Source organism: Euprymna scolopes, chromosome 34 (assembly GCF_053919585.1).
Source record: "Euprymna scolopes isolate OS-2025 chromosome 34, ASM5391958v1, whole genome shotgun sequence".
NCBI classification, from domain to species: domain Eukaryota; kingdom Metazoa; phylum Mollusca; class Cephalopoda; order Sepiida; family Sepiolidae; genus Euprymna; species Euprymna scolopes.
The window spans coordinates 71882328-71910084 of NC_136515.1; the positions used below are offsets into that span (position 1 = coordinate 71882328).

The 27757-nt window shown below is 35.3% G+C and overlaps 1 protein-coding gene across 2 annotated transcripts in view; it reads left to right on the forward strand.

Annotated features, from left to right (window-relative positions):
• Positions 1-27542, forward strand: part of LOC145259283 (glutamate receptor ionotropic, kainate 3-like) — a 510406-nt gene extending 482864 nt beyond the window's left edge. For both annotated transcript variants that reach the window (XM_080117150.1, XM_080117149.1), the window contains 2 exons: positions 17271-17454; positions 27276-27542. In XM_080117150.1, the coding sequence (XP_079973276.1) occupies positions 17271-17454; positions 27276-27398 (307 nt within the window). In that variant the 3' untranslated portion in view covers positions 27399-27542. The remainder of the gene's footprint in view (positions 1-17270; positions 17455-27275) is intronic.
• The last annotated feature ends 215 nt before the right edge of the window (positions 27543-27757 follow it).

The window sequence follows — 27757 nt, forward strand, 5'->3', positions numbered from 1 at the left end:
GATGCCAGCAACAAAGAAATGAGGAGGATGTACAATTTATTTTTGTAAGGTGTAGTTTAATACTTTGGAGAACGATAATCAATTGGGGCTAATTCTGGCGAATAAAGTAGGTATAAAAGTATTTCTAATTTTCATTGCGATGTTGTGAGCAACGAACTTTAATTGGACATTAAACCGAGCGTTATTTTGCACGAAGATGGACTGATCTCTATACAAGAACATCGCTTTCTTATATGCGACTTACCTCATCATTTCATCCAATTGATTGATGTATACATCCGCTGTGTCAAATCTGATGACAATGAAATAGATTACGTCAGCTGATGACTACCGAAAGATGACTATTCGCTTTTTGGAATGTGCTTTGGTATTTCATCTTTTTCCAGCCATCTTGATGAATGTTTACGCTGATTGATTTTGCGCTACGAAATTGATACTGTCAAGAATTGTATAAGTCAACTAAATTAAAGGAATAAATTATAAGATGGTTAACATCATGAATTTTGGAATATAACTTTTTGTTATTTATTCTCTCTCTCTCTCTTTATATATATATATATATATATGTATATATATATATATACAGTGACATTATCTCTGTGTGCGAAAAGTTCCTACCAAGCTCCTTTTTGAACTTTCGTCTGCAGACATGAAATTAGATATATGGGGGGGGGTTGAACCTGTTTTTAGCCAGTAAAAAAGTACATTAATGGATGAAAATTGAAAAAAAAAAGGTTGAGTCTCGTAGGAGTAAACTTAATAGAGCTGTTACTTTACGCACTTGAAAAACTAATTTTCTAGCTTTAAGTCGCATAATTTTTATCTTTTCAATTCCATCTGTCGATAGCTCACAAACGACGATATATTCGATACAATATAGTAATTATTCGTGAATTGTCTCTATAACAATCAATACATTTTTTTTGCATGAATTAAAATATAATATTCTTGCATATTTTACGATCGGCAAATGCCCGGCGAGCTGCTAGTGTATATATATATATATATATATATATATATATATATATATATATATATAGTCATCGGCATACAGTACAGTTTCGCAGCTCATCAGTGCGGCTACACAAGCAACTGCCTCAAACCAGGATCGAAACCCGATCGCTCACATAACAGTCGGAGCTTCTAATCGTTGCGCAATACGGTTGCTGCTATGCGGGCAGTGAATTAACAATAGTTTGACATTGCTCATTGTATTCACCTTTACTAACCTCGATTATATATATATATATATATATATATATATATATATATATAAACAGAGATGTGTGTGCCACATACGATTTCTGATTGGTTAATCCAATAATCACATCTCCTAAAAAACTATGGTTCGTAGGCTCTTAACATAACCATAAAATATTATGGCTTTATTTATTGTCCATCTTGGAAGGGTTTAATTTTTTCATAACTTGTTATTTACAAATTACAAAAATACGAAACTTACACAATCTAACAATCCAACCTCCGACATCACGGCTGCCATTCTGGTGCTAGCCGCACAGACGTACACACAACACGAAAACAATGTTTTGAAAATCTAGCAAAAATTAATTTCCCTGAAATTTTTCAATATTTAAAAATAAATTATGCCGGCTGATAAAATTTTAAATTTTTTTTTAAAGCTAGAAAGATAAAATTTAAAAATACTTATTTTTATATATATATATATATATATATATATATATATATATATATATATATATATATATATATATATATATATATATGAAACTAAACTAAAAAAAAACGCGCGTTCACTCGTGGTCTTTTCATTTCGGGTTTGTATTACTGTACACATAGATTCGAAAAAGTTGTCAAAAAACAAATATATAACAAATAAATGTTATCAAAGGCAAGATAAGTTACTTTTCTACCAAACTGGATATATTTTTCGTGTTTTTATTCAATGTAACATATTTATTCAGCTCGAAAAACGGGTTTGTATTACTGTACACATAGATTCGAAAAAAGTTTATAAGATACGAAACAATATGCATAATATAAACACAGCACGAAAACAAACTATAATTTCCAGCACACGTGCACACACCCACACACACTCACGTCCACTACCGTCCTTGGCTACGTCACGTTGTTATGGCAACCAAGCCCGCTGACTAACACACGTTAAATACACAGTAAATTTGATTTTCTTCATTTCTACGCAAATATTACGCAAATATAAATCATATAGAATATCTGTATGAATATAATTACACGTAATAGTTAAATAAAGATGATCATCGTATAAGAGAACCGGAAAAAAAACTAATACGGAATTAATTAAAAACGATAAAAATATGCACATTAGCTAGATCTTTTGTAGATGAATGCAATTCCACGACTCATAAATAACAAAGTTGTATTTTTTTTTAAAATAAATAGAAAAAAAGGGGTGTTGATAAGACTATCAATACACACAAAAAATATAGATTTATTTTTGGGTAAAGTTCCCCCGGGTTTTCCTTTCACTTCAGTAAATAATGGTCTTTTGTTATATATATGGCGTACTATTATCCTTATATATATGATGTTTATGTTTATATATATATATATAAGTGATAGTGTCTGTGTGTGTCTGTGCGTCTGTGTGCATTTCCCTACGCTGTCAATTTTAAGCCTAGAGATTCGAAATTTGATATACAGGGTACTGAGATTTGGGAAAATCGATGTGATAGGTTTTTGACAGAAATTTGGCGATTAAGTGGTCAATATTCAACGATTTGACCTTTGAGAACTCTACCAAACTCCTCCTACAATTTTGGGTCTAAACACGTGGTATTTTAGATATAGATTCCTTGGACATTGATCTAACTTATTAACTTTACTTGATCCCTAAACAATAAATGCTAAGAGGTCATAATAGGGGTCAAAGTTTTAAAAAATTGACCTTTTTTTCTCAGCATACACCTCAAAACACCTGGGCAACGCCGGGCACCGATTGCTAGTATATATATATAGTGACCTTGTCTATCTGCTTGTCGATTTGTTTTAGTCAGCAAAATATAAAAGATAACTGTTAAAGAGTAAAAACTGCAAATAATTGAAACTTGACTGGCGTAAATCGATTAATGGTGCTACCTTTATGCATGCGCAAAAATACATTTACTAGCAAACCGTCTGGCATTTATCCAGTCGTAAAATACGGAGATTTTATAAGTATTATTATATTATATTGAACCTAATGTATTCTAATCTATTTGATCCCCCCTCACGCTACTACTATTTTTTTAGAAACTCTCTCCACAATCACCGGTCCGAGCCTCTCGGCCCTGTCGGTAGGGCATTAGAATACGCCGACTCTCCCCCTGCAGAGGGTAAAACTCCCTCAATGGGGGTCCTGGATATGACCTTAAACTATATCCAGTGGTGAGGCCCCAGCTTGTGGGCTTTTGGGAGTGTGGAGCCACCCTTTAATTACCATTGCTCCCAGGTTCACTCTGACCCGGAGTGGTACTACCTGTTAGGGTCTCAACTATGGGTTAAATAGAAACCGACGTGAAAACAACAATTATACTCTATTAAAAAAAAAAATTCTTCAAAATCCTTGGATTCGGCATTAAATAACTCGAAAAGGGTTGATATGCCGTAAAACAAAAACAACCAACAACCGAGCCTCTCTGCCTACTACTACTTTCTCCTCTACTGATCGAGGTCAGAAAAAGTGAAATACAGTATCAGAAAAGACACTACACTGTGATGTCGGCATCCTCAACATGAGCGGGCAGTGGATCCAACTTACAACCGTACTTTTTCTTTTGCAGGTGAGGTGAGAGGCATGTGTGGTACTCAAGCACTCCCAAGTGCCAAGTTTTGAGGGGTGGGATGTGTTGGGAGTGGGGGAACGGCATACTTCCAGCGGGCAACGCTGGTACACGGGCACTGCCAGTTAAAATAATATAAGCCACACTATATCAGAACTGATTGAAATAGAAATGAACCATTGTTACAAGAAGAAAGAGAAATATAAAGGGTTAGTCGAGGGAGAGGTAGGGAAGGAGAGTGGGTAATCTTAAGACACGATAAGCACCAATTTAAGGATTAACGGTTTTGTTAGTTGCATTTCTTCTTTCCTCATTCAAACTAAGCAATACCACTGCCACCGGAAGTAAGAAGAAGGCCTGTTAACTGAAAAATGTCTGCACGCAATGTAGGTAAGATTTGTCAGACTGTCAGTTCTAGATGAGGGCCATTTGAAAAACAGCAATAAAACATTTTTAAAAATTAAAAGGAACACAATTCGATTAATACTTAAACTGAACTTTATTCAATATAATATATAAATATTGTTTATGTAAAATTAAGTAATTTTTAAGAAATATACAATTTAATATTGATAAAACTGAATTATGAATTTAGGGGAACACACAATTAAAAAACATTAAACACAAATATTTTTTGGCCTTCGGAACAAGATCACAGTGTAGTCTTTGTTTTGATGCTACACTTTACCTTTTCTGTCCTCGGTCGGTGGAGGAGAAATCTTTCATGGCTGAGATTATTTTTGTTCCTATCCAGAGTGCCCCTTATTAGGAAGCTGGATTTTGCCCACAAGATTATATGTTGAAATATTACTTTAAATACAGAAATTATATTTAAAATTTTGGTTTTCTGTTCTTCTATGTTCATTTTTCCCCATGTTTTTCATCAAAATGTGGAGCGTATTAGTTGTCTCACATGCCATCATCAGTGATCGCTCACTGGCAGTAACTTGTGGTATTCCCTGGATACCAAATGACAACAAGTCCACCCAGATTTCTCTTGACCACTCGTGCAGATGATTGCATGTTATCGCAACTGCCGTTGTCACTGATTTCTCGTTGGCATCGGCCATTGGTGTTTCCTGGTGTTTGGGTGACAAAATGCCTCCCCAAGGTACCAGATTTGAACTGCACACTTCCAGTGGAGATTTGGTTAGTACTCTCCCACCTCGGTCTTTCAATCCTCCCTGACCCTTAACAACTAGTTGGTGTGGTGTGGCGCCAGTCGATGTCATCTACAACTTAATCAGAAAGTGACGTTACGTTATCATCGGCCTTCTTCTTACTCTCGGTAGCTACGGCAATACTCTCTCCTGAAGTATGATTAATAGAATCAACTGGTGAGCAAACAGGGAATTTAAAGTTAAATTGACATGAGAAGCTTATTCCTCGGTTTATAATAAAATATAATTGTCGCTAAAGAAATAAAAAAATATTTACGTAAAGTTTTTTCAGGGTATCGCGCGTCATCACCTTATAAAAGTTGAATTACACTAAAGTGATAAGAGTTTGTTTCAACAGCTACACTAACGGTGACATTGGCTAAGTAGTTAGAGATAGGGTCTGAAAAGCTGGGTGCGACAAGTTTCTATCCGGTTTGATTCACTGAAACCGTTTTCATCAAATTCGCGCTTAACTTGGAGTCTAACCTCCTAAGAATAGGGGTATGTAAAATAATACAAATAATTTAATTAATCTATATATTCATAAACGTGAGAATGTGTGTGAGGACACTACTCAACCTATATATTCAACGAATTTTTGATCTATCAATTTGAAATTTGCTGTATAGGATATTCAAACACGTTGAAAACATTTTAATCTGTTTTCAACCAGTAAAAAGGGCTGCTAAGGAGTAAAAATTGAAAAGTCGGTATGTAAGAGTCGTCGTTTTTTTAAATCTGTTTACTAACTGTTTCACGAATGCACATGCGTGAATAGTTCACATTAGAGATTACTTATGTTTAAACTAAGTAGTTTGGAAACACATTTTAAAGAGCGTGCCAGGATGGGCTATCGTATTTGACTCTTTAGGTTTTTATTTCGATCACAGATCGAGCATGTTTTCTTTTTTTTTTTTTAACTTACAAGCAGTGAACGGTTTAGAAAAAAAAATTGTATTTATTAAAATATTATATTATGCGTGTTTTACGACTGGGTAACGCCGGGCGGCCTACAAGTAAATAAATAATTATAATAATAGAAATACGAGATTTAAAAAAATCTTATTTAATTTTCACAACGAAATCAAAGGGAATAAAAATGAATCATGATTACAGACGAAAAATGACATACAAAGCGCGCCCGCGTGTGTGCAAGAAACTCTGTGTATGAGAAGGAGAGAGGAAAAGAGTGAGACTTAGAGAGAGAGAGAGAGAGCGAGAGAGAGAGGGGGAGAGAGAGGAGAGAGAGAGGTACAAGTTGCTTTAGGACATGACGAACATCGGTTTAATGATAAAGAGTTTTCTTAGTTATCGTTTCTTCTTCCCTAATTCAGACTCGGCTCCGGGGAATAGACCCGCTGACATTTCAAACATTCCCCCCCCCCCCTCCTACAAACCGCACAGAACGAGATGTACTAAGAGAGGTCTATTTTGATAAGCCTAGTAGCAAAGCACGTACAAATTATTCTTAAATTCAAATCTCGAAAACGAAGAGAAAACGAGTAATTTTTATCCCCAGAACGACAGGAATTTATAAATTAATCAAATCCTAAACAGAAGACCAGTGCATCTAACCATTTCACAAATCGAATTCATACCTAGAAAATGTATCTTACATAATTTTATATATTTTATTTATTTATTTAAACTTTTTCAACTAATAAATCGGCATGTTGCGACTTAGACATAAAGTGCTTCGACTTAAAATCGTGTCTAACAGGACACTGTAAAGAGTTGAGCGGCAAGATGTCTGTTCACAGTACATTTAAACCTCAGCAGGTAAGTATAGCTTGGGAAGCAGGGAGCAGGGGGGCATTTCAAAATTTAGAAGATCGAGGGAAGAAGCTATTAGACTAGAGGACTTTCCTCATCTAAAATCTCAAAAGAGAAGAGGCGGAATTTTGTTGCTTGTCATGTTGGTCATAAGTATACACATCAAAGGGTGCACAAGTGCTTAAAACTCGTCTGAGCACGTTCCATTAAAATACTTGCAAAACAGGCGCAGGGATTCGACATTAGGATGATTTTACAGAGGTTGGAGCTTGACCGATAGTGTTGGACCTATTAGATTTAAAACACTTTGTTAGATCCTCATCAAAGAGTGAGGAATTAGATAGATGCATCAGTCCAGATGTGGCAACAAACCCCATACATGGTCGGCGTGTGAGGGAGAGGTAAGAAAGAAGAGTGGATAATCTTAAGACACGATATGCATCAGTTTAGGGATTAAGGGTTTTGTTAGTTGTATTTCTTATTCCCTAATTAAAACCAAGTCCAAGTGAGCAATACCCTTTCTAGACGTATGATTAACTACCCTAGTCAACTAGAGAATTATCCGGAAATTTATATGAGAAATTTATATGAGAAGTTTATATGATAAATTTATATGAGAAGTTTATATGAGAAGTTTATACGAGAAGTTTATATGAGAAGTTTATTCCTCAGTCTATTTTAAAATATAATTATCGCTAAAGAAATAAAAATATTTACGCAGAGTTTCTCATAAAAGTACAATTTCTTTTTATTTACAAATGCACCACCATTTATCAGGGTCAAGAGGCCACTCGAGGATAAGGCTTAAAGAGTGTACAGTAGACAATTGGACAATAAAGTAATCGTTAGTAATGGAAATTCAGTAAATTTGTTCACTTATATGGAACGGCTCATCAAAAACTTGTTTACGTTAGACTTGAAGACAACCACATTGTAGTCAGCTGGCAAGCAGACAAACGTAAGACAATTCCATAAGCGTGCAGTTCTAAGAAAGAAGTTTTGTTCATGGAATATACGTTTAGGTTTAGGCACAGATATATAGTGGGCGAAATTATTGATAGTGTTTCTTGTGAAAGTTTTGCGAGGGAGACCATGGATTGGCGCCCAGTCGAGCACTTGCCATGAAAATAACGATAAAGCAGAGACAAACTTGCAACATCTCTCTCTGTGGGATAGAGGTTGCAGGGAAGAGAAAAGGACTTCTCCTACGAGGCTACGAAGTCTATTTTGAAGCTCTCTATAAAGTGATGAGAGTGTTTTCCAAAATAACAGTTACATTAATGGTGACAATGCCTAATAGTTAGAGGTACAGCTTGAAAAGCAAAGTTTGAATACAGTTTGATCCACTAAAACTCTTTTCATAAAATCCACGGCTGACCTCGTGTCTAACCTCCCTAGAAAGAGATATATAAAATAGCACAACTAATGTAATATATCAATATATCTACAACAGTGAGAATGCGTATGTGAGGACAATCACTATTCTATATACTCAACAAAATTTTGATCTGCAAATTTTAAATTTGGTATATAGGATATTCAAAAAAGTAAAGGATACATAAAAAATGAACAATTATCGATTGTAAACAGTTGATAGAATTAGCAAAAGGTTGCTAAATAAACTTGTAAGGCTCAATACGTATTTGTTTCAATTAAACTTGAATACACCTATGTGGTATTCGGCTGAGATACAACCTTTTGGTATTATTTTTTATAGAAATCGTCCCAGAAAAGTATGACCCCCACGTTTCTTCACCGACCGGCCGGCGACCCCAAACATTGCGTGTAGTGAATTCTTTGTTCATCTTCCTATCTATTTATGGCGTATCGTTATTTTCTCACTGGCGACTGTCGAGAGTGACGCGCACGGGTCTACAAGTATGAGAAGTTTATATGAGAAATTTATATGAGAAGTTATATGAGAAATTTATATGATAAGTTATATGAGAAATTTATATGAGAAGTTATATGAGAAATTTATATGAGAAGTTTATATGAGAAGTTTATACGAGAAGTTTATATGAGAAGTTTATTCCTCAGTCTATTTTAAAATATAATTGTCGCTAAAGAAATAAAAATATTTACGCAGAGTTTCTCATAAAAGTACAATTTCTTTTTATTTACAAATGCACCGCGACTTATCAGGGCCAAGAGGCCACTCGAGGATAAGGCTTAAAGAGTGTACAGTAGACAATTGGACAATAAAGTAATCGTTAGTAATGGAAATTCAGTAAATTTGTTCACTTATATGGAACGGCTCATCAAAAACTTGTTTACGTTAGACTTGAAGACAACCATATTGTAGTCAGCTGGCAAGCAGACAAACGTAAGACAATTCCATAAGCGTGCAGTTCTAAGAAAGAAGTTTTGTTTATGGAATCTACGTTTAGGTTTAGGCACAGATATATAGTGGGGGAAATTATTGATAGTGTTTTCTGCTAGACGGGTGTTTCTTGTGAAAGTTTAGCGTGGGAGGCCATGGATTGGCGCCCAGTCGAGCACTTGCCATGAAAATAACGATAAAGCAGAGACAAACTTGCAACATCTCTCTCTGTGAGATAGAGGTTGCAGGGAAGAGAAAATGACTTCCCCTACGAGGCTACGAATGTATTTTGAAGCTCTCTATGAAGTGCTTTTATAAAATAACAGTTATCTTTAATGGTGACAATGGCTAATAGTTAGAGGTACAGCTTTAAAAGCAAAGTTTAAATACAGTTTGGTCCACTAAAACCCTTTTCATAAAATCCACGCCTGACCTCGTGTCTAACTTCCCTAGAAAGAGATATATAAAATAGCACAAATAATGTAATATATCAAGATATCTACAACAGCGAAAATGTGTGTGTGTGTGAGGACAATCACTAATATATAAACTCAACGAAATTTTGATCTACAAATTTGAAATTTGGTATATAGGATATTCAAAAAATTGTAAAAGTATAAGATATGTCAATAAGTAATATATATATATATATATATATTATTGGATTCAGTTTATGAAGGGTGTGTAGCCACTAAAGGATACATAAAAATGGACGATTATCGATTAGAAACAGTTGTTAGAATTAGCAAAAGGTTGCGTAATAAACTTGTAAGTCTCAACACGTATTTGTTTCAATTAAACTTGAATACACCCATATGGCATTCGGCTGAGATACAACCATTTTTTATTTTTTATGAAAATCGTTCCAGAAAAGTATGGCCCCCCAACGTTTCCTCACTGACCGGCCGGCGACCCCAAACATTGAGTATAGTGAATTCTTTGTTCATCTTCCTATCTATTTATGGCGTATCGTTATTTTCTCACTTGCGATCGTCAAGAGGGACGCGCACGGGTCTACAAGTAAAAAAAAATAAAACAAGACACACTTGCATATATGTCGGTTGGATGGGTGTGTGTGCCATCGTCAACACTCTACGCGCTAAGGCAAACAACAACCTGTCGAGGCTAGATGTGTCTATTGCTGTCAGTTCATCTCATTATCTCCCTTGGAAAACTCCGAGCGACCAACTGGTAGCGTTCGTATCCAAAATCCAACTGTCCACCTTGGAGTTCAGGTCCCAACTAACTAAGCGTCCGACCCCATCTCCCTTGTCGTTGCTATTTTTCGATCCATACTAATTTTTTTAAAGTCCGTTTATCGCCATTCGCTACATCCTAATTAAGCCCTTATTTTTCTTTTTTTCCTATCAATTGTCTATAGATAACTTCTTTTATTACTCGCTAAACCTACTTCTTTTTTCTTTTGTCATTAATCCTTTGTGTAATCCCTACCTGTCCAGCACTCAACGACCTCAGTGTCACACAAGTCATGAAATCCCATTTTTTTATATAGGAGTCACCGCTTATCAAGACACAGAGGTCAATGGGACAATATCATAGGTATCATTAGAAGTGAAAATTTGTTAAATTGGATTATTTAAGGGAGGTGTCTCATCAAGTATTTGCTTACGCTGGAATTGACCACGACCATATAGTAATCAGCTGGAAAGACAGTTCCACAGGTATGCAGTTCTAAGAAAGAAGCTTTGTTCATGGAATCTACGTTTAGGTTTCGGCACGGATTAAGAGTTGGGGAAAATTATTGATCGTAGTTTTAACTAGACGAGTGTTTCCCGAGAAAGTTTGGCGAGGGTGGAACCATAGATTGGAGCTCAGATAAAAATAACGATACAGCAGAGACAGGCTCGCAACATCTCTTTTGTGAGGAAGAGGTTGCAGGGAAGAGAAAAGGGGAGCCCCTTACTAGACTACGAAGTCTATAATGTTAAGATCTAAAACTACTTCTTCAATGTAAAAAATAAGCCAAAGACAAGTTTTAGATAGATATGTTCCGGGCTGTTGGAAAACTGCTTCTGTTGTACCAGTATTCAAGAATTCTGGCGAAAGGACAGACCCATTAAATTATCGCCCCATTAGCCTCCTCCCACTTTTTGGCAAAATATTTGAGACCATAATTAACCATGCTCTAGTCCATCATCTTACAGATGCTAAACTACTGACTGACAAACAATATGGATTTAGACAAGCCCGTTCCACAGCAGACATCCTAACTGTGATATCTGAACGTATATACCATTCATTGGACAAAGCGGGGGAGGGCAGAGCGGTAGCTCTAGATATATCTAAGGCTTTTGACAGGGTATGGCATGAGGGTCTCCTCAGGAAAATCAGATCATACGGTATCACTGGTAGAATACTTAACATAATTAAATCCTTCTTAGATAAGAGAAAACTCCAGGTTGTCCTCGACGGTTGTACATCTAAACAATATGATATGAATGCGGGGGTGCCCCAGGGTTCTATCCTTGGACCGCTATTGTTCCTGATATTCATAAATGACCTCCCCGACAAAATTGCCTCTGAGATGGGTATATATGCTGATGACACTACACTCTATGGCAGGCACGACAGGAAGACGAATGAACACATTTCTAAAGAAATGGCAGAAACACGAGAGGAAGACCTCCAATCTGTAGTGGAATGGGGACAAAAGTGGTTGGTCGCGTTCAATGCTGCCAAGACTAAACTAGTTTCATTCAATAATTACAAGAAATCCTCTCTACCACCCATAGCAATGGCCAACGACTTTTTATCTGAGAGTCCATCTTTCAAACTCCTTGGCCTAACGTTCACAGGAAACATGAGTTGGAACAATTACATTGAAGGCATTGCCAGGGCCGCTGCAAGAAAGGTGGGCTCTCTCTACCGTGCTAGAAAACTACTAACACCCAAAAGTATCCTGTACCTCTATAAGGCCACCATTCGCCCATGTATGGAGTATTGCTGCCACATCTGGGCTGGTGCATCTGCTACTAGTCTCTCGCTCCTTGACAAGGTTCAAAAGAGAGTCGCAAACCTGATAGGCCCTGAACTGGCATCTAAGCTTCAGCCTCTGTCCCATCGACGAAATGTTGCATCCCTCTGCCTTTTCTACAAGTATTTTAGTAGTGAATGCTCTGACGAACTGCAATAACTTGTGCCCCCACGACGTGAGCACCCTCGACAAACCCGACAGGCTGCTAAATCCCACCCCCACACTGTAGAGATCCCTAGATGTAAAAGATCTTTCTACTCCAATAGTTTCTCTCCCAGAACCGCTAGACTCTGGAATTCAATTCCAGGTCCCTGCTTCCCCAACAGTACTGACGTGCAGAAGTTCAAGTGTAACGTGAACCGACATCTTGCTGTCCAAATCCCTACATAGTACCCCAGTAGTTGTTGCCCCTGATAGTAGCCCCCTACACCAAAGTGGCAATTTGCCTTGTTTGGGGTGAAAATGTAATTTAAAAAAAAATTATAAAAAAAACCGCATAAAACAGCAATTCTTCCACCTTTTTCAGAAACATCGTTCATGAAATGTGAAGGCATAGGAAAATATTAGCAAAACAAGAGTTATGAGGTTACCGAAAATAAACTTAATGTTGTGAAAATCTGAGAACAAAAGAAAACAAAATACGTATTTCTGGCTTTGTTTTTATATAGCTCTTTGCATCAAATGACTTTGTGGCTTGTCTGGGAGGATTTTTTATAAAACAATGCAGATTTATAACACGTAATTTCTGTTATTCGGTCCGTTTTCTAACACATTCTATTATTATTCCTTCTGTCTAGGATATATATTCAAATTAATCGTAGACAGGTTCTTTATTGAGGAGATTTAGATGTTTCATTTTAAAGGAGAGGAAGTTCTGAGTGCCAAACAACCTAAATCTTATGTCAATCACATTTCTTTTCTTTAGCAACAATGAAGAACACATCCTATCAATAGATTCGTTGAGACTTCTTTGACGTTTGCTTATTATTGAGTATTTTTTTTTATTTGGTGTTCTATTGCGGTTCATGCGGTGCCATCACTTCCAACGACTGTCAAGTAGTTGAAAATAAAGAATACAGAGAATTCGCCAAAGTCATACCATATCTTCAAGAATCGTTTGTCTGAATGGATCTAAGTACAGAATTATTTGCTCTGATTGCTAGCGAAGATTGGAAAAAGTTGAGGTGCATATCGAATACATCTTGTAAGCATGACGTATTAGTGTCCATACAGATAAAATAGGCTTTATTACTTAATTAAGTAATAAAGGCTATTTTATCTGTATGTAATAGATAGTAATATAGTATATATAGTAATATAGGATATATATAGTATATAGGATATATAGTAATATATTCATGTATATACATGAATATATTACTATAATTAAGTACCCTTTGTTACTTAATCATCGCGATATATTCATATATATATATATATATATATATATATATATATAAACACATGCATGAATATATTACTATAATTAATAAAGTATACTAAATTATAGCAATATATTCGTGTATATATATTTATATCTATATATGAATATATTACTATAATTAAGTATCCTTTATTACTTAATTTAGTAATATATTCATATATATACATATATATATAAACACATACATGAATATATTACTATAATAAAGTAATAAAGGATACTGAATTATAGTAATATATACATGTATATATATATATACATATATATTTGCATGAATATATTACTATAATTAAGTATCCTTCATTACTTAATCATAGCAATATATTCATATATATATATATATATATATAAACATACATGAATATATTACTATAATTAAGTAATAAATAATACTGAATTATAGTAATATATATACATGAATATATTACTATATTATATATATATATATATATATATATATATATATATATATATATATATACATGAATATATTACTATAATTACGTAATAAAGCCTATTTTATCCGTACGGCCACTAATACGTCATGCTTACGCAATTATCAATGTAGAATGCCTATTAATGCTTGTCAGGAGATTCGGATCCAGTCATGAACCCACGTTTGGCACCATTTATCTTCAGGCCACTAAAGAATTGCTACGAGAATGAAGGAAATTAAAAACTAATAAATGCTCACTTTTAATTCTCATTTTCGCTCCTTCGTGCTTTTACTTCAACACCTGATGATGATTCGTGGACGAATCGAAAACGCTCGTGACAACAACAATTATGGAACTTTATTAATATTTTTTACTTTGATACAAAAAGATTATACGGAAAATCGAAAAATTAAATAAGAATCATAAAGCAAGGTGTCTTTGTTGCATTTAATAATGTTTGTAGTATATATATATATATATATATATATATATATATATATATATATATATATATATATATATATATATATATATAATGTCGTGTTGACACACCGGCTCCCATCAGATCACCGAAGTTGAGCCTGGTTAATACCAAATGTGTGACCATTTGGGAATCTTAGGCCCTGTAGATGCTCTTCACTTATCTCGGCATTTATTTCCAGTCGTCTTATATATATATGCATACACTGCACTTGCCACTGGAATTTTACAATGTCTACTAACAAAAGGTGTTGTTAGAGATTGATCACCTCCTACCACACGCATTTTACGTGTAGGCACCCCTACAGTGAGTATCCAAAGTCTGTAAAAGATTGAAGGAGCCTCCTCCTTTTATATATATAAAGGGATATTTAAATGATAAATATATAATAAATAATGCGATGAAGATAATAATAAGAAAAACCTACTTTCATACAGATAAGATACAGAAAGCTCTACACGGACTTGTGAAGTAAATAATATTAGAAATGCGACCTTTCAAGGTTAAATAAAAAGAATCATTCCATTTCGAAATATTGTCTGAAGAGTTTTCTTTATGGTTCACATGATAAAATAAAGTATGTTCTACCCCAGACTGTCACGAATATATATATATATATATATATATATATATATATATATATATATATATATATATATATATAGTGTTATAATGGAATAATTCCAGAGGAAATCCGGGTATGAGAGCTCATTGTGGTAAACAGAGCAATAACATAAAAATATAACACGGAAATTACATAATTGTCGATGCAATAATTTATTTCAACCTTATGGTATTTTCAAACCTCTAAACTAGACAATTACATTTTTGGTACTCGTATCAAAAATTTAATTGTCTAGTTTAGAGGCTTGAAAATACCATAAGGTTGAAATAAATTATTGCATCGACAATTATGTAATTTCCGTGTTATATTTATATATATATATATATATATATATATATATATATATATATATATATATATATATATATATATATATATATATATATATATATGTATGGCCACGTGTGACTTTCCGTCACTTCTCTGACACCACTTAAGCGTCTCGAACACGTACATTTCCCGTCACCTCTCGAACACCACTCCTCCAAACACCACTTCTCCGAACACGTGTTCTAGGAACACCTTCCTGTTGTCTCTGCTGTCACGTCACTTCGTGAAACCGGTTTGGTCATTTGCATATTTTTATGCCTTGCTGCTAACAGCGCTAGCAGCTCTGCTACAAGTGAGCATTTACGCTATTCCCGGTACAGCCGTAACTTTTTACCCTATTATTTGGTACTTTTGTTTTCTACATGCCATGAACAATGTTTGTGACAAAGAAGACAAATTGTTGTTTTCAGTATCAACTGCTCTTTTTTAAGATGGTGGTATGTGGATATTTTCTAAGATGGTGGTATGTGGATATTTTCAAGCGTTTCATAGTTTCTAACATAATTAACTCCTCAATCAATCTGTCTCATTAACAGTCAGTTATTCGTATTAGTGTTCTCATCTTATAACTTATAAATTAATAGAGATACGTACAATATCTGTAATATTAAGTTATTTCTATGTAAATAAATACTATACTTTTGATAAAGCTTAAATAAACCTCTGAATATCGTAACTAAATTCGTGTTTATTGTTTACGTGCCAAGGTAGCTTGGATATAGAGTCAGCAACAAATAATGGTCGTGTCCGATTGTCAAGCAGAACAGGTGAACGAATAAAGAAACATCAGGAGTTAGTTGCGGTTTTATGGTGCTTGTCGTACATTAATTTATCGTACAAAAATAGAGGCTGGTGTATATACAGCAATACAAAACCCTTAGGGATCAAAAGAAAGATCTTAAAACCATGAATGGCAGAGGCTCATATGGTATCAAACATCTATTATGTAAAGGAGAGTAGTTTGTTACATTCTAAGCTAAAACTAAGACAAACTACAAAACAAACACCCACAAAGTTTATATAGTGTTGATCATCGTTGCTCAGGATGGATACCTTTAATTTAGGAGAAAATTACTCTTTGACGTTTAAGATTGGATAAGAGGAAAGTAACTCTGACTTTTTATGAAAGAGTTATTTCCCATATATAATGAAGAAAATAAAATGAAATGAAACTGCGGCCCGTACCTAAATGGGTTTAATCGGCTTTTCCTGTGAGTATTAAATTCACAAGCGGTTTCCCATTACATGCATACTCTGTCAGGGTAAGTAACACCGTTTTGTTTTTGCAAACTCTTGCGTGGAGGTATCAACGTCCCCCTACATAGAACGCTTGGTATTTGCAAATTGGTAATCATCTGGTATTCCCAAATTTGTCACCCGTCTGGTACTGTCTAGACTAAACGTTGCTTAACTTCGGTGATGAACCTAATTCAAAATGTCGGACAAAATTTATTCCCCAGATAAACTTTATAGAAAACATTATTTTATTAGTAATTATTTTTCTATCTTATCGCTTTCTACTATTTTTGATATGCAACTATTTGCGACATAAGAGTTACGTATGTACTATTTGTTTCCCTTAAATTCAACATTCAATTCAATTGCATGAAATAGAAGCGCCGATGAATCTATATAAAGAAGAGGTTCATGTGTCTGTGCATGTCGAGCAAAATAAATGTGCTAGTCGGATAAGAAAGAAGGGGATGAGGTAGCAGCAACGCGAGAAAGAGAAAGTGGGTACATGTTTTGGTAAAATAAGTTAGGGTTGTCCTGTGCAATGCCGACTAGAAAATATTAAAGACGTATTGCAAAATGAAACGCTGCCATGAGTTTTTGATTCATGAGAAGTTGCCTCTTATTATTTTATCATTTTATTTTTGAATAAAATGACAAGTTTTTGTCTTCTTTTTTTTTTGCTAGATGGTGGCGAGTTGCTTCCTGTCCGGACGGTCGGCAAAGCACCAAAACAACTTCACTTCATTTAGAAAATGTTGCCGGTTTGTTTGTGGTTGTTCTTGGGGGAATCGCCTTGTCTACGATCGTATGCAGTGTCCACCAATGTACATCACGCACAAGACACAGCAGTAGCAACAACGTTAAAGAGGTATGTTTAATAGTTCATATATATATATATATATATATATATATATATATATATATATATAGAGAGAGAGAGAGAGAGAGAGAGGGAGAGAGATAGAGAGAGATAATATATATATATATAGATATATATGTATTTATATATATATATATATTGTAGTATAGATCTTTAACGTGTCAAAGTCCATATGACATGTATCCAACAACTAACCGCGACGGTCCACATCTTTAACTGTTTGTCGTTCTCCTTTAGTTCCCATCCCTCTCTTTTTCTCCCCCTACCCCCGCCTTCAAAGTTTTACCCATCTTACACCCTTCTGTTCCCTCTTTTTTTCTCTCTCTCTTCCCCACCTTCTATTCCTATCCGCGTCTAGTTGAATATTTTAAACTCCGCCTCTTACTACCTTCCAATGTTTATTAAAGTAATAATTATTAGTTTGATAAAAAAGCTCTCGCAGAATTTTTAAACAATTATGTCTTCTTTTCAGAACGTTGAATACTGATATAAAAAAAACAAAATTTGCACAATTTTCTAATTTCAATCCAAGCTATGCCAACAAGCTGCTGAAACAGCTCGAGATATCAACGAAGCTTTTTTTCCCATGAACTACTATTGAACGCAGAGCACAATGGTGGTTTAAGAAATTTCGTGGCGGCAAGAAGTGTTTTGAAGATGCTGACGTAGTAATCGGACATCATATGTTGACAACGATAAATAAAATTAGTCGAAGCCAATCCACGCACAAGTGTTCCAAAACTTGCTTCTAAATTAGACGTAACGTTTACAACAATTTCTAACCACTTAAGAGAGATTGGAAAGACAAAAAATAACAAAATAGAATAACTTGATAAATAGGGTCCGTCCGAGATGAACTACAACAAAACAGGAACGCTGTCATCCTCCCTTCTTTTACGTTAAAAAACGACCTATTTCTGAACCGGGTTGTGACAGCGATGAAAAGTGGGTTTTTACGATAACCGGGGACGCTCAGCTCAGTGGTTGGACGCCGACCAAGCCCCATACTTTTCTTGAAGCGAGAGGTGTAGCAAAATAAGGCCATGCTGACTGTTTGGTCGTCTGAGAATGGTGTCATCTCTAACAGTTTTTATAATGCATGCGAAAGCATTACGGCGGAGAAGTACTGTCAACAAATAGATGGAATTATTAGAAACTTCGATAACAATACCCGGCATTAGTCAACCGAAAAGATATAATTATCCTCCACAACAATGCTAAACAGACCATGCAGAAGTTGAACAAATCGAGCTACGAAACTATGCCTCATCCGCCATACTCCCCAGACCTCTCATCTATCAACTACCACATTTTCAAGCAAATGCTTAAAAAAACTTAAGCGATATCAACAACGCTTTCAACGGCTCTGTCGCCACAAGAACGCAATATTTTAACCTTATTAGCATAGCAAAAGTGTGTTGATTCTGACGGTGCTTTTTTGGATCAATATTTTTTCTTTACACAAAAATATGCTCATCAGAATTTCAAAGTTAAAAACCGCAAGAATTTTCTTGTCTCTCTGATACATATATATATGTATATATATATATATATATATATATATATATATATATATATATATATATATATATATATATATATTATGTGCGTATCTATAGTTTCGTATAAAGACTATCCTTTATTCCTGAAAATATTATTTGCTACATATGTGCATGCATGTTTCCGCTGTAGCTTCGATGGAGATCCAGCTTCGTCAGGCCTAATACTTACAATGCAACCAGATTTTACATTAACATGTTTTTTTAAATAAAAATCGTTATCTATTCTGAAAAGAAACTGAAAATGAAATAATATAATATAATAAAGCTTTGGCTAATTGAAACATTAATAACTAAGAAAGAAAAAAATTATTTTTATTTGGTCAGTTAGTTACAGTGGACAGCCCTTAATTCGCGGAGTTTCGAAGAAATACTTTCCTTCTCATCAGAGGGTAGGAATTAGCAAAAATGCGGGATCGGATTTTACATGCAAAAGCATTTGATGAAACTGCAAGTAAGTACAAGGTCCTTACTTGATAAAAAAAAAAGTGATGCAGAGGGAATATGGTGCAGAAAAAGGTGATGTCACGTGAATGGATAGTCTGGTGAAAGGTAAAGTATCCAATGACGGTAAAATCCAAAAATATAAATCCAAGAAAGTTAATTAAATTTATTAAAACCTCTATCTTCTATTTGGTTTTATCGAGCTTTTATATCTGGTTTAGATTACTATATAAATATTAATTCTTTAATATTTACAATATACTTTAGTTTTACCATCTTGGATTATTTTGATAAATTTAATTGTAATTTCTTATTATATATATATATATATATATATATATATATATATATATATATATATATATATATATATCGTGTATTTAGACAACCAGTGTTTCTGCTTAATTGTTTTTGTTTGTTTGTTTGTTTGTTTTGTAATTTCTCCATTTTTCGTATGGTTGTTTAATATCTCGGTCAAATTTGTGTAAAAAAGTGTCATAGACGTTTCCGTCCATCTGTTGTTTGTTTACTTTTTTTGCAAGTACTTTCAACTGATTCTGTTCAGTCGCCTTCAAGTAGTTTTTGATTAACCCTTATCCTTGAGTGGCCTCTTGGCCTTGATAAGTGGTGATGCCTATGTAAAAAAAGACCTACCCATTTGGCTACCATAAACCGCGTGAAATAACTTTGAATTTAAACATTATTATTTCTAATGTTCTTTACGTCAGTCAGACAGTGATCTAATCGTTATTCGATGATCTATGCATAAGAGCTAAATTGACCGACTAGACACGTTTGATTGAACACGACAGTTATTAATTTTTTCCGATCTCGTTGGATTTCTTTTCTATTTGCCGATCGGTCTTTTTATTTCGGCAGCCTTTATACAGAATGGTGCCCAGAAGTTGTTTCTCAAGCGCTGTCTATCCGGCATTCGATTGTCGTCAGGAGCGATTGTTGTTGCTTTTTTTTTTTCGTTTTCTTTTGAGGCTTGGTGTATTTGTATGTTTTTATTTGACTTTATTTTATACCCGATAGAAAGCGCCTGAGAAAAATATGGCCGACCACCCACTTCTGGGCGCTATTCTGTATAATACGCCTGCCGAAATTAAAATACGGCATATGGAAAAGATATCTAACAACATCAGAAAAAGGAATAACTCTGTCGTATTCATTTAAACGTGTCTAAATAATGAACTGCTGTCCAAATATATATATATATATATATATATATATATATATATATATGATTAATTTTTTTGGAAAAAGAAATCCAGCAGAGTGCTCAATTAAAAGGAAAATCCGAAATGTAAGAGCGTTTTTATATTTTGTGTACAGAAAGTTGTTAGATGGTATCCTTATCAAGCTTTCTTCAGCCAATACTCGTCGAGACGAATATTGGCTGAAGAGAGCTTGATAAGGATACCTTAAACGGTCCTTATTATCGGGTTTGAAACCGACGGTACCAACGATTTGTCTCATCTAACAACTTCCTGCACACAATACATATATATATATATATATATATATATATATATATATCAACAACAATTTTCTATTTAAACTGGTTATAGTATGACTGGAAAAAACAACACGAAAGCATACTACTATTTTATGACTAAGGAGAAAATGCTATTTTATATCGTTTTTTCGATATTCATGATCGCGCGATTTGATGTTCTATGACCATAAAAGTCAAAACGAATTCTCTATTCAAAAGTATTTAATAATTGAATTTATAAACAAGCAAACGAACGTCGATTAGTCACATAAAGCATATATAACATTAAAATCTTTATCTCTTCCACTACTGTTATAATAGGGTCCCTATGGACTCAAAAACAGCTGGGGGCGATTTTTATGAAATTTCACACAGAGGTACTTTATATTACTGGCAGTGTTCTTAAATCGCTTTTGTATTGGAATGTTCTTTGTATTGATAAATGATAATCGAACTAATTCAATGAAATTGAACAGGCGATTTGAACAAAAGTTAACAGCTTACACATCCTTACATCACAAGTGCATTTGAGAAATTTCATTATCACACAAGCCGAAAGGCCCAACATACAAAATCAACAGTATGTTCTTTGATATGACAAAGCCGCATTCAAAATGAATGTTTATGTTTAAAGCATACTTTCACAACGGCACGTTATTTTTTAATTTTAAACTTAAATTCAAGCCGCTATTACCGCACAAGCAGTAAGGCCAGAAAAATAAAATCAACAGCATGTTCTTTGATATGATAAGAGGTTGTTTGAAATGAATAATTCTGTTTAGAGCACAATTGAAGCATGGTACTTGACTTTTGCATTTTAAACTTTAATTCAAGCCATTATATATAAAAATAATTTTATAAAATCAACAGCAGGTTCTCCGCAGTGCAATGTAGAATACAATTTATTGTGAACTTTGTCACCGCGAGAGACATATGAAGCTTTCTTCCGGGTGCATCACGACGGATACCCAATCAGTGCAGGCAATCAATTGATTTGATTGAAAAAAATGGTTATTTAAGTATTTTAAGTTTTCGAATAAATTAGTTAAGAGCCTTTACTTTGGAAACGACCCGCGTCTGAAAAAGCGCGCTCCTGACGCCCATGCACAGCCATCGTTTATCGCTGTCAGCAGCGGTGACCATGTAGAAAATAAATTCTGGGCCATAAACATTCGCTCGTTTTAATGGTACGAATCCCATCTTTGTAGGCCTTCAACTTTTGGAGTTAAAAATAAGAGGCTTTAATTTGGAAACGGCGTTTTCTATGAACGAAACGCGCTCTGGGCGGCCATGCACAGTTATCGTTCACAGAGGGACAAGGTCTTATTAAAATGGTGGTGCCTATGTAAGAAAATGTAAGAAAATAAATTCTGTAGCAATATGGCCGCTCGTAGACTTCACTTTCGTGCGTTAAAAAAATAGGTGGTTTTATTTTTGAAACGATCATCGTATAATATCGCGCACTCTAAATGTCCACGAAGTGCTACTTTACACTGCTGGTGGAGTTTGATAAAATCTGCAAAGGCCAAAGCTCTTGGCAGTCAAATTTTCACCTAAAAATTGATTAAAAAGTTTACTGCACGTTTTAATACCCTATATGTAAAATTTCAAATGTTCAGACTCAAAATTGGCGGATTAGTTTGTTAGAGACCGCAATGGTTTGGAACTTTGACCCCTAGGCAGTCAAAGTTTCGGCCAAAAATCGATTAAACAGATTGCCCTCTGTCTGAATACACTTTATGTAAAATTTCAAATGTTTAGACCACAAATTGGCTGAGAGGTCATTTTTTTTTTAACCAATTTTGACCTCTTAAAATTTATTGTTTTTGGCTCAAATCAAATTAAAAAGTTTGATCAATGTCCAAGGGTTCAACATTTTTTTAAATTGCATTTGCCTCATGTTGCATCAGCTGAGGTAAGCAATAGAACTTATCTTCCCTGTCACTTTCGTTGGATTTTGCTTGATTTCACAAACTTTTTTTTTCATTAATAATTATTTTTCTACTTTATCGTTTTTCGTAATTTTTGGATATGTTACTACTTGCAACATGACAGTAACGTAGCAATAATTTGTTTTAACTTGCAATTCGATATTTTGATTTTTGAATGTCGGCTTTACGATATACAAGCACCACAATTCATGAATTTTTAACGCAATGAATGACCTGATTATTTCATTACTAAAACAGCTCCCTTACGTAATGTTATCATTAAAAATGTTTTTCTGAACCTCTTCTTTGAAATTCTTTAAAATCATTACAAATTAAAAAAGTGAAGCATCAATGGTTCCCCCTAAGTGCACAGTGAAAGAAGTATAAAAAAGTGACTAAGTTCAGCATTTGCTCCCCCCCCTTAGCCCCAGAAGTCCCCCAAAATGGACAAACGGTGCAGTTTTATGCCTTAACATATGTAAATTTGAGTTCTGCACCATGCAAAAAAGGAAATTACTAAGTCCATCATTTGACCCCCCAACCCCCAATTAGCCCCAAAAGACTTCAAGTCCTTAACATATTTAAATTTGAGTTCAGCGTCATGCAAAACTGCTAAATATACAGGGTGGCCGAAAAGTCCCAGGACACTATACATGTATTTTTAATAAAACAGCAGCAATTAAGCGCTCCTCAACAGTAAATACACTGATGTCAGTCATAACCTGAAAAAATAAATGAAATAAATTGTTTTAACAACATTAGAATATTAAAATCAATCATATTTAACAGCATTAAAATATTAAAAATAGAGTGTCCTGGGACTTTTCGGCCACCCTGTACATACACAGAAAATTTTGGACAAATATGGTAAAATAGTCTCAAAAATGGAGTGTTTTTATTAGCCCTAAAAGATCCCCTGGGGCACATGCAAGTGGTGTCGCGAAGTACAGACAAACAAAATTATATAGAAATCAGTGAGTTACAACTTTTAAGAAAGTTTTATAAAAATTTAAGGCATCAATTTTTTAATAAGCACAAAAGTGTTAATTTTAGCCATTTTAACTCGAAAGGCACCTCAAGAGGGGGGTAACTGGAGTTTTCCCGGAAAATCCGTTCTCTTACTTTTTTTTTTTTTTTTTTTTACTAATATTATGTTTAATGTTTGTGCAAAATCTCCAAAAATTTCAAGGTGTAGTTATTGAGAAAAGTGCGAACAGAAGAACGGACGAACGGACGAACGGACGAACGGACAAGAGTGAATTTACAGGTTCACCCTTCCTTTGTCGGGGAACCAGAACGTGAATTAAAAAAAAAAAAGAGACTCAGCTGATATTAATGAAATAGTATTTATTAAATATATACATCACTATTACGCTAACATATCGGTTCTCACCAGATCACTGAAGTTAAGCAACGATGAGCCTGGCCAGTATCAAATGAGTGACCATTTGTGAATACTAGCCGTTGGTTAGGGTGGCACGGTTGAACTTGTTCAATATCGTACCTTGCTTATTCCGAGAATAAAGCGTGACGAGATAAAATTTGTATCAGTGTTGCATGGGTTGCTATATACGGAACAATCACCTTGACAAACAGGTTCTCGCTAGATGAAAAAAGTTCAGCAAATATAAGACTGGCTAGTACAAGATTGGTGACCATTTTGGAAGGCTAAGCGTTGTATATACAACGCTCAATCCTAGAACTTTCCAGATTGGTCTCTGGCGACGCGTTTTTATTTTTTATTTTTATGTTTACTGCAGGAGATGCACCCTCGAATAAACTCGCCCGGCGAGTACAACTCGCCCCGCCCCCCTCCGCGGGGCTGGACACCAAAGTTCAAGCAAAGACCATATGTGGGGGAAACCCCACATATAAGACCTTGGTCAATGTGGGGACAACCCTTCATACCAATTGTCACTATCCAGCTCCCCTACTCCCCTGCGAGTTGGTTCCCATTTCCCCTTCACTCCTCACATTAAAAATCGGCCTTGTGCCTAATTTGCTCGGTGGGGGAGCAAATAAATACCATCTGTTCCGGCAGATACTGCAAGCTATGACTAGCTATGACTAGCAAAGACCAGATGTGGGGGCAACCCCACATGCCTGACCTTTAACCAGCTCCCATTTCCCACCTCTCGGGAGCTGGCCCCCTTTTTTCCTTCTCCCTCCCTTCACTCCTCACATTAAAAATCTGCCTTGTGCCTAATTTGCTCGGTGGGGGAGCAAATAAATACAATCTGTTCCGGCAGATACTGCAAGCTATGACTAGCTATGACTAGCAAAGACCAGATGTGGGGGCAACCCCACATGCCTGACCTTTAACCAGCTCCCATTTCCCACCTCTCGAGAGCTGGTCCCCTTTTCCCTTCCCCCTCCCTTCACTCCTCACATTAAAAATTGGCCTTGTGCCTAATTTGCTCGGTGGGGGAGCAAATAAATACCATCTGTTCCGGCAGATGCTGCACTTAAGATAGTTTGTACCAGTCAATGGAGGGGAAACCCTCTATACTGGGACAATTATTATTTTTGGTAACCAGAGTGCCCCCTTTTTGCCTACTTTAAGGGGAGCTGGTTTTTTACCTCACATTAAAAACGGCCTTGTGCCTAATTTGCTCAGTGGGGGAGCAAATAAATACCATCTGTTCCGGCAGATACTGCAAGCTATGACTAGCTATGACTAGAAAAGACCAGATGTGGGGGGCAACCCCACATGTCTGACCTTTAACCAGCTCCCATTTCCCACCTCTCCGGAGCTGGTCCCCTTTTCCCCTTCCCCCTCCCTTCACTCCTCACATTAAAAATCGGCCTTGTGCCTAATTTGCTCGGTGGGGGAGCAAATAAATACCATCTGTTCCGGCAGATGCTGCACTTAAGATAATTTGTACCAGTCAATGGAGGGGAAACCCTCTATACTGGGACAATTATTATTTTTTGTAACCAGAGTGCCCCTTTTTTGCCTACTTTTAGGGGAGCTGGTTTTTACCTCACATTAAAAACGGCCTTGTGCCTAATTTGCTCAGTGGGGGAGCAAATAAATACCATCTGTTCCGGCAGATGCTGCATTTTCAGACAATTGCCCTTGTGGCAATTAGTTATTGGTCCATGTAGGGGCAACCCTATACACCATGACAGCAGTACCGGTTCCCCCTTCCCTCCTTTTGGGGGAGCTGGTCTCCCCTTCCCTTCCCCCTTCCACTCCATATTAAAAACGACCTTGTGTCATATTTTGCTTACGTGGAGAAACAAATAAATAATCAACCCCCCACATAAAAAACATTGCCCTTGTGGCAATCAGTTATTAGGGGAAACTCTTCATACTAATTGTCACTATGCAGCTCCCCTCTCCCCTCTCCAGTGGAGCTGGCCCCCATTTCCCCAATCTCTCCACATTAAAAACGGCCTAGTGCCTTCTTTGCTCAGTGGGGAAGCAAATAAATACAAACTCGCCTGGCGAGTAGCGACAAGGCTGACTCCACGTAATCGTATATCGGCAACCTGCCGCAAGATCCCTTCCTAAGTCTACATGTCAAGTACGTGTTTGTTGTAGCAAATGGTGACATCTTAAGCGTGTGTGAAATATTTTTTTCCTCGGGGATCACCTAAAACACTTTGAAGCTAGGACTAGCTCAATCCTAAATGAGCAACATATATATCATATCCGAGTTCTACCAACGACGACGACTATTTATTAATTAAAATCTAAGTATTAAATTACTTGACCGTATGCCCGATAAAAAAAATCATCATCGCAAACATGAATTAATGAGAAACGAATTACCTCCCTGTATAGTCGCTTTTTATCGGTTAAAAAGTATTAAAACAATTTTCTCTCCAAACATAAAAAATTAAACAAAAAACATGGTTATCTGTTTACGGTTTTAAATTTGCTATTTTGTGTTGTAATTTTTTTATTTTAAATTAGAGTTTCTTTAAAAACTTTGTTAGAAATGTCCAAGTGAATTGATATCTGTTCCTTTATAATTAATAGAAAAAATATCCAGAAGAAAAAAAACAAACCAAAACCCTGTAATATGTGCTGAATTTGATTTTGGAAAAATCTAAATTCTTAAAATTAATTTCACTTAATTTAATTTTTTTTTTAATTAATCAATTTTTAAGTAAAAAAAGTTTAAAAATAGAATTCGCTAAAAATTATTTTAAATTCGTTGTTATTTGTTTTGTTAAAACATTTTAATTAATTTTATTTATAATATGTTTTTAAAACTTTCAACTACCGAGGAATTTCCACGGGTTCTGCTTGTAAAGTAATAATTGTATAACACAAATTCATAATTTTTAAAGCAATACAACGCACCCCTCTCTGATATATTCTGTCACACTGAACCAATTGTTATTTTTTCTTTAATCTTCCAGGAAAATCATTACAAAGACGAAATATCAATGACCCCGAAGCGTCACTCGAACCATCCACCGGAACCTACCTTAGTCGAAGATAAAGACGAGGAAAGTGTGATGAATCGAATGACGTGGGAATAACGAAGCTGGCACGAGTGATCGGGCAACCAGATTATCCGAGCACTGAACGTGGATTTGCAGAGCCGAGATCGAGGCGACTTTTTGTCTGTGTTAGAATTAAAAAAAAAAAAAAAGAATGAATTGTAATCTAAAGGAAAGGAAAAGACATCTCTTGCTCTAGAAAGAACGTTCAAAATAATTATTGCTCAAGCACAACGTTTATAAATCGAAAAAAAAATTATTTATATCTATGTACACAACAATAACAATGTTAGTTGAGGTTTTTGAAGATTGAATCTTACAATTATTTAGTACTGTTTTTGATAAACGACACAATCATTGCCCCCCCCCCCGCCCTCAAATACTAAATCAAAAATATT